Genomic DNA, 14588 nt, shown 5'->3' on the forward strand with positions numbered 1-14588 from the left:
AAACGAAAGAAGAGGCCGCAGAGTTAGTTCCCTCACAAGTCAAACGTGAGGAGGATGAGAAGACCATAGTCATCTTCACTGACGGCTCATTATCATCAGAAGGTGGAGGAGCCTCAGCGGTCACGAATTCAAGAGCCAAATCCATCTTGATTTCACAAAGCAACAATTTCTCAAACCACGAAGCCAAATTACTAGGTATAAAATTAGCGTCCCAGGTCGCTAATGAACTACTAAGACAACATAGACCCCCATCTACGAGCGTAGCAATCTTCAGTGACAATCAAGGAGTCTTGAAACTAGTCCACGACATTCCAAGGGCCTCATCAGGACAACATCTTGTAATTGGCATTCGCACCATTTTCAAAATTCTACCAATAGATGTCAACATCCGATTCTATTGGACTCCGGGTCACGTAGGTATTGAACTTAACGAGAAAGCGGACAAAACTGCAAAAGAAGCAGCCATTGGGCAAACAGAAAGTATCACGCTTCCCACCAGTCTAGGCAGCTTAAAGAAACGAACAAGAGAAAACTTCAACATCAAACACTTAACATTTCTACCAGGTAAAAGTTCTTTTTCTACAAAACCGGAAGAGATCTCCAAGGCCCTAATGAGCCTAGAAAAAGGTCGGGCTGCAGCTATATTTCAACTTAGAGCAGGACATAGCCCCTTAAATGCACATTTATTTAAACGTAACCTGGCTGACAACCCCCTTTGCAATACATGTAAACTTAAGGAAACAACTGAACACTTTCTTCTTTATTGTAGTCGATATAAAAACGCAAGAAAACAATTCCGAAAAGACCTTCACAAGAACGAAATTAAAGTAAATTGGAATAATGCCAAGAAACTATTAGATTCACCTCAAGCTTTCTTTCTATTATCTGAATTCATTTTAAAAACTCAAAGATTTGTTCATTTTCACTCTTATTTAAAGGATCAACACCACGAAAAGCGCTCGCGGGACAAAGATTAGGGTAGTATTGGATCCGCAATCACCACAAAGTTTTTTATCATCAAATGATCTATACCCAACAAGCTAAACGCCTCACCTCCTTCCTTAAATTGGGGGACGAGTGATCAGCAATTAGCGGGTATCTCCTGAAACTGGATTCCTTAACATACATGATAGCAGTCTTCCGTTCTCAATATATTGAAGAAAAGGAGGTTCAAGGCAACATGTCACTGTTAATGCATATTAGAGCGGAGTCACGATTGGTAAACAATCAATGACAGCCCATACACGTTTTAGTTGTTCCGTTCCTTCCACCTTAGATTGGGGATGAGTCCAGAGAACTTAACTGTCACTGTTGCTCAAGTCACTGCATATATGGATTTTTCCAAGAGAACCGTCGCAAATGGTAATCATCCCTGACAGAACAAACAATCCCTGGGCTCCTTACCTTCCACCTTAGATTGGGGATGAGTATGTGAACTAAATTGTCACTGTTGCTCTCTGTTTCAAAAAAAAAGAGAATGACAGCTTTCTATTGCGTAATGATCTAAAGACTACTCTAATTAATGTTCCGACTAGATGACCGCAAATTTCTAGTGAACTAGTATCCTCATTGTTAAATAGTTTAGTTAGTGTAATATGCAAATAAGCAAAAATGCACTTTTAAAAAAAAAAAAAAAAAAAGAGTAGGCTCCCATAGCTCTTTTCAAGCTCTGAGAAGGCTCATGTAGGTTGTATATACAATCTAATACCCCTAAAAGCACAATAAAAGCCATGATTTTGCCTCTTTGGAAACGTGAATTTTGTAAACTTACTATGCAATGAAATAATAGAAATGTTTTTTTAGACATAAAAGCACAAGCTTGGGCAAAATGGAAGCCTGATGCCCTGGGGAATAAATTCCTCATGATACCCACAACCCCCTAGGAGGCGGACCTGATACTAATCTATGTCTCAGGAAGCAAATCTTCCCAGCGGGTTTTCCTGACATATCACTCAAAACCTGTTAACAGTTTTTGGGGCTCCCACATGCTCTGGAATGTGGCACAAGCAATCCTGGAGGCACACTGGGGTACTCCAGGTAAAGAGAATGACCTTAGTGCCTGGAAATTGTGGCAGACTCCTGGGGTCCCAATTCTTAAACCTCCAGCAAACATGGATTTTAATCTTGTGTTGCAAGCGGTCCATCAGGTTCATATGGGCACTTTGACATTTTATTTGAGGCAACTTTCTGAAGTTAATCCCAAAGCTCCAAATAAAAGCCTGATTCTCTGATATGACTCCACAGAGTATGTCCAAAGAGGGAAAAAAACTCTGCATCTACTTGCAGAGGATGGGGTAGCCAAGCAATTGGTAGACAGATGCTACATGGAATACTTCTTGCCAGGGGCTTTGAGGAAGGCAAATATAAAAAAACAATACAACTTGAACTTGAGCATACAGGATTTTGCCACAGTGGTTGAGGAAGACAATGCTATGAAGAATTGTGACATATGGCAATATATGTGGAGATCAAAGTTCTGGTCACAAATGGCTCATGGTCTCAAGGGCCTACCACAATATGCTGAGCATCTTACTCACATTTTAATTATGATTGAACAAGACCTAACAAAGCCTCTTTCCAGTGTCCACATTAATCAAGCCTGCATGCTTGTACCCACAAGGGATGGAAAAGGAAAGTGTGTAGGTGAAGACCTGTGGCTGGAAATACAAGATTTCTGGCTTAAATTTTTTACCCTCAATCAGTAGGTTTGACTGTGACTTGTCTTTGTTTTCAGTTGCTTATTTATCATCATAATTTGAGGTAAAGTGTACAGATATAAAAAATTTGTTAAACATAATATCAGATAGTATCCCCTTGGTATGCTATTTCTCATGAATTATATTTGTCTGAGGTTGGTAGACATCCAAAGGACTGATGAGCTCTGAAATCATGCATAATAGCTTCAAAAACTTATAGAGCAGCTGAAGATATGATCATGGGGGCAAACACCAATCTACCAGTCAAACAAGAACAACATAAGTGAAGTATCTATTTTCAAAAGACTATCTGGCTCAAAATATAGATGAAAACATAGGGTATGATAACCAGATATATTAAACATTGGCACACAAAATCTGGCAAACAATCTGAGAATTGATCATAATAATCGGAATCCAAGCTGTTACCATTGGGGAAACCAAAACAGTTGAATTCTTCAATTGATCAATGCTGATAAATAAAAACAGAGACACAAGAAATGATAGTATGTGAGGCAATGATTGTGAGTGATACCTCCTCTGACATGGTCCAAAAGGTTAGCAACGAGTTGGATGAAATAAGAGCTACAAGAGCTCATAAATTTGCAAGAAAGTACAAGGAAGTTATCAGGTATGCATGTGTCAGACTCAAGGCATCATTCAGAGAGGAAAGGAGAATATCAGAAGCTGGGAACAAACCAATGATATCATAATAGCGAGGAAAAATTGCTACGAAGAATGGATTTCTGGCAAAGCGCGGCTGTGGAACTAGACCTGCACTAATGCATCCCTTTCAAGACCCTCCACTTTCCTTATACCTCGCTCGACCTCTATCCACTCTACAAAGGGGAAATTTCGTGCACCCAAAAAAGCAAATTACAAGAAGAGAAAGCTTGACATCAATGTGCTGTATCCATTAACTCAGACTTGTATCCATGAGGGACTTTGTTAATTTTTAATTAACCCTTTTACATATTCGAAATTTCCCTGACCTGACAAGGAAGCCTTACCGTGCGTTGGCGTTGAGCTGGAATCACAGGTCCGTTTGGAGGTCAAAGTTTGACTTGCATTGAAGGAAAGTATTCTCTATGTGAGTACAGTAGGGATCTATAAAGACAGATAACGACTTATAACGACACAGTGCAAAAGATCGATTTCGCGAGGTCACTTGCTACCACGCACGCGTGTAGGTAGTAGCTTCCTTAGACCATGTCTAATTGTACGAGCTGTTCTCCTGGTCGTTTGTGAAGACCTTGATCTACCGTGCCAAGCTTATTTCATTTCAAAGTACCTTGTCCGCGCATTTAGCATAAAGTGACATGGTCCTACCTCTTCCCAATACGAAGTAGCCCTGGATTCCGTTTACCCTTCAGTCAGTTCTCTCTCACTCGATTCAACATTATTCTTCAGTTCATCCTCTGGGACAAGCTTCGATTAAAACAAGGCCAAAATCATCATCTCCATACACGCTCGTTGGTCCTCTCAATCGCTATTCTATTATATCATTTACGTTCGACATCTTACCAGAACTGTTCCACTCATGCCACCACTTCAAGCAACGCCCATCTTACTTTGGGCCACTTTCCTTTTCAGCATACAAGTTTCCCTTGCAACTCACTCATCGAGCCCAAATTCTCGCGACAGTCATCACCACGTTGCACGCGCACGCGCCGATCAAGTTCCCATCCAAGTTGATTTACACAGTCGAGGGTTTGAGTCAGCGGAAGGGAATAGCCCGGTGACTTCTACGCATCAGAAGCGAGATGAGCCTATCAACCCCGGCTTTGACTATGCTCGGCAAAAAATACGAGGTGTCAACATAGGCGGATGGCTTGTAACGGAGCCGTGGATTACACCATCATTGTACAATACTGGCAATAGCAAAATCATTGATGAATACACATACTGCGGGCAATTAGGGTAAGGAAAACAATCATCAGCTCTCCTGAAACCTCTACTAATCCAAGAATTGCGTGTTGATTAGACGAAGCGAAGCAACGAAACGTTTGCATGCTCATTGGGAGTCGTTTTACAAGGAAGGTGATTTTCATACGATCAAGTCATATGGTCTCAATCACGTCCGTATCCCCATCGGTAAGTTTTCCAAAATATCTTTTCATGAACGGGTCCGGTAATACCACATCAGAAAGAGGACCTGAATGTTTTTCTCAAATCAGGATACTGGGCTTTTGACATCTCAGCCGGAGAGCCTTATGTTCAAGGACAATTTGAGGTAAACAAACACTCTCTAGCACTCAAAAAGATGATCTTTAAAGACGACTCACAATTCGTGACGATTCTATCCTGCAGTACCTCAAAAAAGGAGTTGAGTGGGCAAGACGAGCAGGTCTTAAGGTCATGATTGATTTGGTGAGGAAAATACATTTATTTCATCTGAATTGCATAGAAAGCTCATTTTGCGAAACTGTTTCAATGGTTCAGCACGGTGCTCCTGGTTCACAAAATGGTTTCGGTAGGGCTTGAAATTTGACATACAGTAGTGTTGCATTCTATGCTTACTTGCCCTCTTGTTCTCATTTCGCCCGCTATCATAGACAACTCTGGACGCAAGGGTCCCATAAACTGGGCTACCGATCCAAAGAATCTTGTTCGTACTAAACAGGCACTTGCTAAACTTGCCAAAGAGTTTACTCAACCTAAATATGGTAAGACTCTTTATCCTGCATTGAAGTGATTCGATTGTTTATTGAAGACATTTAAATGTTGTGTTTGAAATAGCGGGAACGGTGACCAGCTTGGAAGCACTCAACGAGCCAGCCGGATTTGCTAACGATGGTCACAAGACTCTGAACGCCGCGAAACAATATTACTATGGTATACGACACTCGTAAATCATAGTTTTCACAATCGTACTGACAGCGCTGGAACTGCTTTTGTTCTATTTGATAGACGGCTACACGATTGTACGACACCCAAACGGTCAAGGTCCCCAATCCAATGTACTCTATGCGATACATGATGCATTCCAGCCACTTGATACTTGGTCAACTGCTTTTCCTCAACCAAAGTATCAAGGACTTGCATTAGACACGCACATCTACACTGTCTTTGACACCCCATCTCTCCAAAAGAATGATGACGCCCGCGTGGCTACCTATTGCGGTATGGCTTCCGGTTTAGCAAGGAGTAATTCAGCTATCTGGACCTTCGTTGGAGAGTTTACACCTGCTCCTACAGATTGTGCACCCCGTCTTAACGGCCAAGGGACTGGCGCGCGATATGATGGTACCTTCATGGATAGCCAACGTCTGGGATCTTGCCAAGGAAAATCTGGATCCGCTAAAAACTTCTCGAAGGAATACAAGACCAGTCTCGCTCGATTTTTTGAAGTGCAGACAACAGTTTATGAAAAAGCTTCAGGTTGGTTTATGTGGACTTTCAAAGCCGAGAACGCAGATGATTGGAGCTATGACGCTGGTGTGAAGGTCAGTGAGGTCAAAGTTTCTAAATCTGTCCCAATCGAATTAGTCAATAGATCATCCTGACTAAGTCTTCCTTTATCTTTGCAACAAAACGTTGATAGGGTGGTTGGATACCTCGGGATCCGGGATCCAAACCGCATGGACATCCATGTAGTTGATCATTTTCTTAATTTCTGCATCCGTTTCACTTCCTTCCAAACACCTTTTCAATATTTATCAGTTTTTGTCATTTCTACACATGGTACCATTTTTTTGCATAACTTATGATTTGATTGTTCAATCTTTCTCATAGATTGTTTTCATGAGTTTTATTTACTCTTTAATCACTACTTGATTTTTCCTATGATCATCACTTTGGTAGAAAATTCTAAGCCATATCTCACGAATGAATGAAATCCACTGAAATCCCCTAGTTTAGAATAATAATAGTTTTTTCTACGTGAAAAAGAAAAAAAATCTGGGTGATCTGAACACCTCATCTACCCTGACTTCCATCATGCTCAATTAGGTCCAGATAAGTGACTTTTCGAGCCTTGAAGACAAGAGAAAGTAGCCTCTCTATAACAAAAACATTTACGTCGCGTGGTTGACTCATGGAGGCAAGATAGAAGCGTATATACCAACACTAAAGATTTGGCGGTTGTTTGTATGAAGCATCAGTTTCAGTTGAGAAATTGAAAGCTATCCAATTCCACCCGTCTCTTCAATCTTGTACTCATCACCGGGCAGGCCTTCCAGAAAGTTCGAGATGTATTCGAATCCCGTATTGTGGCGAGACTGATTGTTGACTGGTGTACATATATCTTTTGACTGTTCATTCTCCGCTTAGATCCCGTGTTTCTCTTGTGTTTTTTAGATTTGCTTGATGTGATAAGAAGTGTGATTGCCGTTGCAACTATCGTCGTGAAGTCAAACAAATGAAAATATATTGAGCTGAACTTCAATGACGGGTCTCGAATACGATCGAGATCATATACCGGTAACGCCCCGCCCTCCCCCGCCGCGCGTTCATTCTCAGCTCAGACTATTATACAATAACATCAAAGGATGTTTTGGATTTCCTTTGCTTGACGTGATAAGAGGTTCGTCGTGGCCATCCCCGCCAACAGTCGCAAATACATAAAAGGTCTTGAGTGGTAGTAAACTGACAGGTTTCAAACGCGATTGAAATTTTACAGGTCGGAGACTGTTTGAACTGATTGAAATGACCATGTCGTGCTCCAAGACGCACCGGCACAAGTTCTGACCTCACCAGCGCAGCGAGTTTCTAACTCTCTGTCTTTTGGCTTCGCGACAACGATCACACTGGCAACCATACTTCTTATCACCTCAGGCAAAGGAAACCTCAAATTCAAAGGAAAGTCACATACATAGTTTAAGCGGGGAAGGAAAAATCAAAAGACGTGTGTCATACGAGTCCTCAATCGGCTGCTCCAACATTCAAAACTTGGAAATATCCATCTTCTACACGCCAATATGATGCGGCTCTGCAGAACACAATGCGTATGTCTGTAGGATCCTTCCAATTGCCTCACGCTCGAATTCAGCTGACAGAGCCGTAAAACAACAAGACACCAGACATGCAGCACATTATTCAGTTACGTCCGACCAGTATCGGCCCCTGTAGTTATCTGTTGAGCTCATTAGGGTGTAGCAAAAGAAGCCGATGATTGCAATACTTCCAAAGTGGGGAAGAGACCTCAAGATCCTGGTATCCAGTTCTGGCCACAAGTTTCAAAATGCTGCAAGGTAGTGATTGTATTCAATGAAGGTTATCTGTGACCGTTGTGATACGGCCCCAGAAGGTGTGGAGATTCATGATCTCCTGCTATGGATCGAAGACGGCGGCAGCAGTTATGCAAGATCATCTGTGCCAAGTTTGGATGTGTCTGATGGGTATAAAAGCCAACCAATTTTCATGCTATTTCCTCCTCACCCAGACAAACTTTGGTGTTTTCGTGCATCTTGACAATCACTGGTCTGCTCATTTTCTCATTTTGATTTTTTTTGAATAGCTTCAGTGACTGATTAGCATATATATCTTGTCCTTTTGTGCTGTTGAATTTGTTCAGATAAACAAGCTCTTTCATTAAACACAACCCAAATTCTCACCACACCCACAGTTTCTTTATCGTACGTTACCTGCACAAATCTTTCTCTACATTCATATATCTCCACTGACTTGAATGCACAATCCAGGTCAAATACAATGAAGGTTGTGAGCCTCACTGGAACCATTGTGCTTCTCTGCACCTCCACTGCAACTGTTCAATCCATGGCCATTGGAACTCATGATTCAATGGCAACTTGTTACCAAAGATTTTCAAAAGAAACACAGTCTTTAGAAGATGAAGCAATGGTTATTCCTTCCAGCCATGACTATGAGGAAGCAGGAGATAGTCAGTCTGGTGGTGGTAGTAATAAGAGCTCATGTTGTGGCTGCACCATAATGTAAGAGAGTGGGAAAAAAGATTGCTTGAAATTACACTGTTTCAAGAAAGATTGTTTTTTTTAAATCTTGTCAATGTGCAAAACCCGGGTTTTGTCTCTCACTCAATTTTGCCTCCCTGCTAAGTAGAAGAATACAGAAAAATTTAAACTTGAATTCACAAGTAACACAAAGGCTATCATTACTGATAAGGTCTTATCACTTCTTTTACATATCTCTAGCTGTCATGCCTTACTAGTTGCCCTTTGTTTTGCAACTTTTCAGGTTAAACACAACCCATTGACCACTGATGGTCACCCAGAATGGGCTGCAATTTATAATCCCAATACCAACAATGCCAGACCATTGAACCCACTATCAAATTCATCCTGCACTGTCAGGAGATTTTTGAGAAATGAAACAAGGATCAAGTTAGCCTTGATAAAATAGGGAAGGAAAGCCAGGTGACTGGTAGGAATCACAAGTCAGTGATTTGAATGAGCACTACAGCTATAATCACATAGGAGTGATAAGAGAAAGAAAGGCAAGTGTTGGAAGGTATCCAATATAACAAAACAAGTAATCAAGTAAGGAAACAATATTAAACAAACCCAACATCTTCTTTTGTAACTCTAGACATAGGTTAACAATCTCTAAAAAAAATATCGTGACTCTCACATACTGTATTGGGATTAGCTGATAGAATGTAGTCAGGCATGGAACCAAAGAAAAACAAAGAAAAATGTAATAAACAAATATGCTCAATGCGGATAGGTGGTTAGGAGTAGTATGGTTACTAATGTAAAATAAGCATCACATTGAAGCTTTAAGGCTGATCTAAGCAAAAAAATTGATTGATTGTCTTCTTCTTCTTATTGTCAGTCTTGAAGGAAATCCAGTGGTCCATCATTCTCTGTGAGTTACACTAGAGGATGTGTGGGACATGTTTGGTCATGTACATTTGTTTATTATACGGTATCTCATATGTACTCTGGTGCTTTGTGACCCAGACACGTAAAGACTCAATCTTAGCCTTGAAGTCTCTTTATGCCCTCCTACTCTTCTCGAGTCGGAGTGCACGGGTTTGTAGGGGCCCTGGGGCCGTAGACTCCCTGGCTAGGGTGGATCTCTGCTACCACTACTCGGGACGTGACGTCCGGAGCCTGCGGAGAGCCACTCTGTCAGGGACCGAGCTTTCGCGGAACTGTCACTGGCCAAAAAACCCCTACCCTGTCGATCTCACATATGTCAAAGATCGACGTCTACTTCCCCTTCACAACAATTGGCGATCTCTTTATTCTCAAACCAAGAGCACGACTCAGCATATTTCTCTCGCCTCAGTAAGATTCATTTCGTCATATATCCCTCAAGGTACGTCTCTAAGTATTCAGTCTTCTATCTTGATCAAAACATCCTCTGGGCCTAATGTCTTGTCTACAGGTTGATCCGCCCTTTGACCATGGACGACTTACTTCAATACCTCCGAGTCTCCCATTACCTTCCACACGTACTTTGCATCTGCCTCTTGGTCCGGAGAGTACTTCCTCAAGTACAACTCATACGCCTTTGAGTGCCATCTCCCCATTCGCACTATCTCTTCCAGGGGCCTGTTGTCATTCCAACGTAACGTAGCTCCCCCCACCCTAAATGAGTGACCGGTTAACCTGTTATCGGGATCTGATGCATCCCACACTTTCTTGCAGGTACTCATAACTTCGGATTTTGATAGCGTTTTCCGCTGACCCTCTTCGTTGAGGTAGGAAAAGAGGGGGTCTTTCCGTGTCGTTCCGTCATCGAATCCGACCAATATACATATCATTCTGACTGGATCTAGGAGGGATGGTCTTCGTTGCAAGTGGATCCACTGGACCTTGCCTGGTTTGGAGGTCTTGACGTCGTAGATCGCGAGTTTAATAAGGTTGAAATCTCCGTACCACAGAACGTCTTTGACTAACGTTGGTCTTTTTGTCTTTGAATTAGATACAAGTTCTCCTAACCGCGCCATACCCCAGAAGGAAGTCGTCGCCACCGCTAGTACTGCCTGATCTTTGCGACTTCTGTTTGTGAGGGCCTTCAGTAACTCAGCCATATGTCAAAGTTCTACCGGGCGCTTCCGTTCTTTTGGGTGTTCTATCTTCTTCGCTACGTCGGCGGTACTCACCGCCTTTAACAATTTCTTCGTCCTCTCGTCATTCTCCGCTGGAAAGGGCTCGTTGCGAAAGAGGTGCCAGGAGCGGATACCCAAGATGTACTTTGTGAGCGTCGTTTCTGATATCTTATTACTCTTCGTACTCAGATTCACCGGGACCTCCTTGCTAATAACTTTATTCACAGGTTCTCCTGCCCAAACAATGAAGAGGTGGAGCGTGGTTGAGTCTAAGGGCAAGATGTCTGCTCGTGTCCTACCGGTAGCTTCGGCGAACTTTACTAGTTTTGACACTGCAGATGAATAATTTTTGAGTGTTGACTGTTTCCAGCTGCCGCTCAATAACACTCTTTGTACAGGGTTGGATCTCCACTTTATCAATCTAGGCAACCAATAGGGGTGACGATGTTAGTTCCTTGCGTCACATCTCACGCTGTAAGGTGTGGTAAAAAGGATTTTTTTTTACTTACGAAGAACTATCTTTTAAGAATGGTAACAATTTCTTTTCATTCTCCATTTCCTCTAACGTGCCTCTCTAACAACGGAAGTAAGTCTGATGGGAGGTTAATCCTTACTTCTTGATTCAGGTCCCAGTTGTCGATTCCCCGCGTGAAAGGTCGTCTGCCTGGTTTTCCCCTGAAGCGACTCAGTCAATAGCCAGGTCACACTGTAGCGCTGTGAGTGCCGTTTGGATATGCTTCCACTTGTTGTTTACTGACTTATCTCTTGATTTTTGATTCTTAATTGCTGCCTCGGTTGTGGTATTATCCACCTGTGGCACCTGTGTCAGTTGACTTCCAAGTCAACTGTAACATGTACTTTCTGACTGACTTACAAGCCAGGGGTTAGCCCCAGAGCACACAGGTGCGCTGGTGCACAACCTTTCTACCTCTCAAGTCATCAAAACAAAGAATTTTCTCAATATTTTGAACAGAAAAGACTCATATACAATGAAGCCTGACTTCACGTCCTTTTTATATTTTTTTTCTACTGACTTTTTTTTTAAGTCACCAGAGCGCTCTGAGGACCCCCCCAGAGCGCTCTGAAGACTCCTTTGAGCTCAAACTTCTACAAGTCCTTACTCGTCATCTCACTCACACATTCACCACCTCAACCATTCCACAAACACACCAAATCACTAACCAAACATAATATATGCTGGTAAAGTATTGTACATACCCAGGCATTTCAGTACGCATTCTCTCTCGCCAAACACTTAGCTTTCGACTGCTCTCACCTCATAGCAATCAAATCAACCACATCAATCTCACAAATCATCTCTCACAATCAACACCCAAAGGTATGTACAAAGCTTTCACATCTCTCTGTGTACCAGGACAAAGTTCTGAATTGATGATATTCATTTTGTTTCACATATTGTTCGGATCTCCAGCCTCATCTGCTTCAACCCCACCCTCTCCTTCGGCCTCCTCAGCAATATCAAGCAACTCAAATCCATCCAACAGACCCCACTGCCTGTTCTCTAATTCCTGGTTATCGAAGATCTCCTGAAGGGCCAAGGCGATCTCAGTGGCTTCACTCTCTTCTAAAGGAGTTGATTCCACAATATCTGCCTCTGTAGCTGCCTTCCATGTGAGTTTGCCTTGCGACACAAGAGCTGCCCACCGTCTCCTGATCAATTCCTCCTCCTCTTCTGTTAGGCTACTCGATCACACTGTCATCTTGATCACCTCATTCATCTTGATATTCCACACCATCCACAATTGGGCATGGTCTTGGCTAAGACGCGCATACAGAGCTTGTGAGACAGTTTTGCTGATTTTTAGCCGTTCGATCGGACTACCAAATTTGTAATTAACTAGACTGACAAGCCATTGGTTTGCCACACTCTCTGTATCGTTGTCTGCGAAGATCTAGGTCAGCATCTTTCAAAACTGTCAGCATCACCCACCAACGAAATCGAGACCAACCTTCAAGCTCTAGTGCGGTCAACAACACCAATAGTTTCTCCTCCATACCAAGTGCCCATTGTATCGCTTGCCTACACTCTCGACTGATCCAACGTAGCTCGTCTTCAGCATGGCTAACATCCAGGTAAGCTCTAATGCCATCTCTTGTATCACAGGGGCAAAAATTGATGCTCACAACTATGTGAGCGTTGAAATTTTCCTGTTTTGTTCCCATTTGTTTTCCATTTGTTTCCCATTTGTTTCCTATTTGTTTCCCATTTGTTTGCCTTTTATTTCTGCTTGTCAGCTCATTATGTGATCAACAGAAACTGAGGAGATGAGTCAGGCCTCCCTCAGGCAACATTCCTTAGCAAAGAAGCCTGAGAGCTGGCCCATCTGCTCATTTCATCTAAGCCCCTCAGCTCATCCTCAGAGGCATCCCTTGCACAGGGGCAAAAATAGATGCTCACATAGGTGTGAGCGTTGATATTTTTGTGTTTGTTTCAACGTTTGCTCAATTTTACTTCCCTTTTCTTTCCCTTTTCTTTCCTATTTCTTTCTACTCATCAGCTGATTATGTGATCAACCAGAACTGAGCAGAAAAACTAAGCCTTGCCCAGGCTTTATTCCTTAGCAAAGAAGTCTGAGGAAGGGCTGATCCATCTGCTCGGTATATCTCAGCTGCTCAGCTGATCCTGAGCGTCATTCCCTGGTTCAGTAGGCTCCAAGGGACACCACTTATGATTAGCTTAGGGGCTGAGCTGACCTGAGTATCCTCTTAGCTAATTCACCGCAGCATCCCTCGGATGGATCACACAGGGCCAGCCTTGCCTCAGGTGTCATGGCTCCGGAATGAAGCCTGGTGCCCATCTGATCAGTTGACCAATGCTGCTCAACTATCCCTCAGTGGCATTCCTGAGATCAGAAGGATCCAAAGGATTTCACTGCTCATTGGCTGAGGGGCTGCTCATCTAGTCCCCAGGGGCATTCGCGGGATCAGAAGGAGCCCAAGGATGTCACTGAGTATTAGCTGAGGGGCTGCTCAGCTGCTCAGCTAGTCCTCAGGGGGATTTCTGGGATTAGAAAGATCCAAACGATGTCACTGAGTATTTGCTGAGGGGCTGCTCAGTTGACCTCAGCCCCTTGGTGTGAGCAGCTTTGTCCAGGGGACATCACTTAGGATTAGCTGAGCGGCTGAGATAAACTGAGCAGGAGGATGGCTCTTTTATGAGGATTCATTCCTTAGCAAGGAAGTCTGAGGAAAGTCTGGCCCATCAGTGACCCAGCCAGGGGATGCTACTTAGTATTTCCTAAGCAGCTCAAATGGGACGTTCCCTGTGCAGGCTTCTTCACTAAGAAATGAAGCCTGAGGAAGGTGTAGTTCATGTGATCAATTTCATTTTGACCAAATTGCTGAGTATTCAGTGACTCATGAGCTGATCCTGAGTACTCATCTGGACTCAGTTATTGCTCATCCAAGATGGAAATGAGCCTTCTCAAGAAATGTCAAGCAAAATGTGAGCAAAACAGGCTGATCACCTGAACACAACCAAAATTGTGAATTGAATGAATCTGAAAGAGAATTAATCCTTTTTGGAGACTTCAAAAAAGTCTACAATGCTCACATACATGTGAGCATCAATTTTGGCCCCTGTGTATAAGGATCGACTGCCCACGCTTCACCTGGATGGGTCAACTGACCTATATCCCAGAATTGGTCTGTCAACGGTAGTGCTTGGATTTCTTCAAACGGTGGGCACACCATGGGTTGGGGTGACAGGAATTCATCATTAAATTTCACTACATTTTGCAAGAATGTGTTGTATTTAACCTTCAAGGCTGCTTGTCTCTCCCTTAGATGTTTCTTTGATCTTTGTTGCATTCGAGTTCCTATTGCAACAGCTTAATTAACTCAATGCTTCTATGTATCTGTTTGGAGTAATGAAGAAATCATCACCTTTGCGC

The 14588-nt window shown here is 42.8% G+C and overlaps 2 protein-coding genes across 2 annotated transcripts; both read left to right on the top strand.

Annotated features, from left to right (window-relative positions):
• Nucleotides 1-4090: 4090 nt before the first annotated feature.
• MELLADRAFT_47334 (family 5 glycoside hydrolase) lies at nt 4091-6616 on the top strand (the record flags this gene model as incomplete). The annotated part of the gene is made up of 9 exons (XM_007406716.1): nt 4091-4616; nt 4681-4790; nt 4874-4929; nt 5007-5066; nt 5139-5169; nt 5252-5362; nt 5436-5531; nt 5607-6142; nt 6241-6616. The coding sequence occupies 9 exons, from the start codon at nt 4237-4239 to the stop codon at nt 6295-6297; spliced, it is 1437 nt and encodes a 478-aa protein (XP_007406778.1).
• A 1732-nt stretch (nt 6617-8348) lies between these two features.
• On the top strand, nt 8349-8594 carry MELLADRAFT_124372 (uncharacterized protein; the record flags this gene model as incomplete). Its single annotated transcript, XM_007406717.1, has 1 exon — nt 8349-8594. The coding sequence occupies one exon, from the start codon at nt 8349-8351 to the stop codon at nt 8592-8594; it is 246 nt and encodes an 81-aa protein (XP_007406779.1).
• Between the last annotated feature and the right edge of the window lie 5994 nt (nt 8595-14588).

Source organism: Melampsora larici-populina, assembly GCF_000204055.1.
Source record: "Melampsora larici-populina 98AG31 unplaced genomic scaffold MELLAscaffold_7, whole genome shotgun sequence".
Classification (NCBI taxonomy): domain Eukaryota; kingdom Fungi; phylum Basidiomycota; class Pucciniomycetes; order Pucciniales; family Melampsoraceae; genus Melampsora; species Melampsora laricis-populina.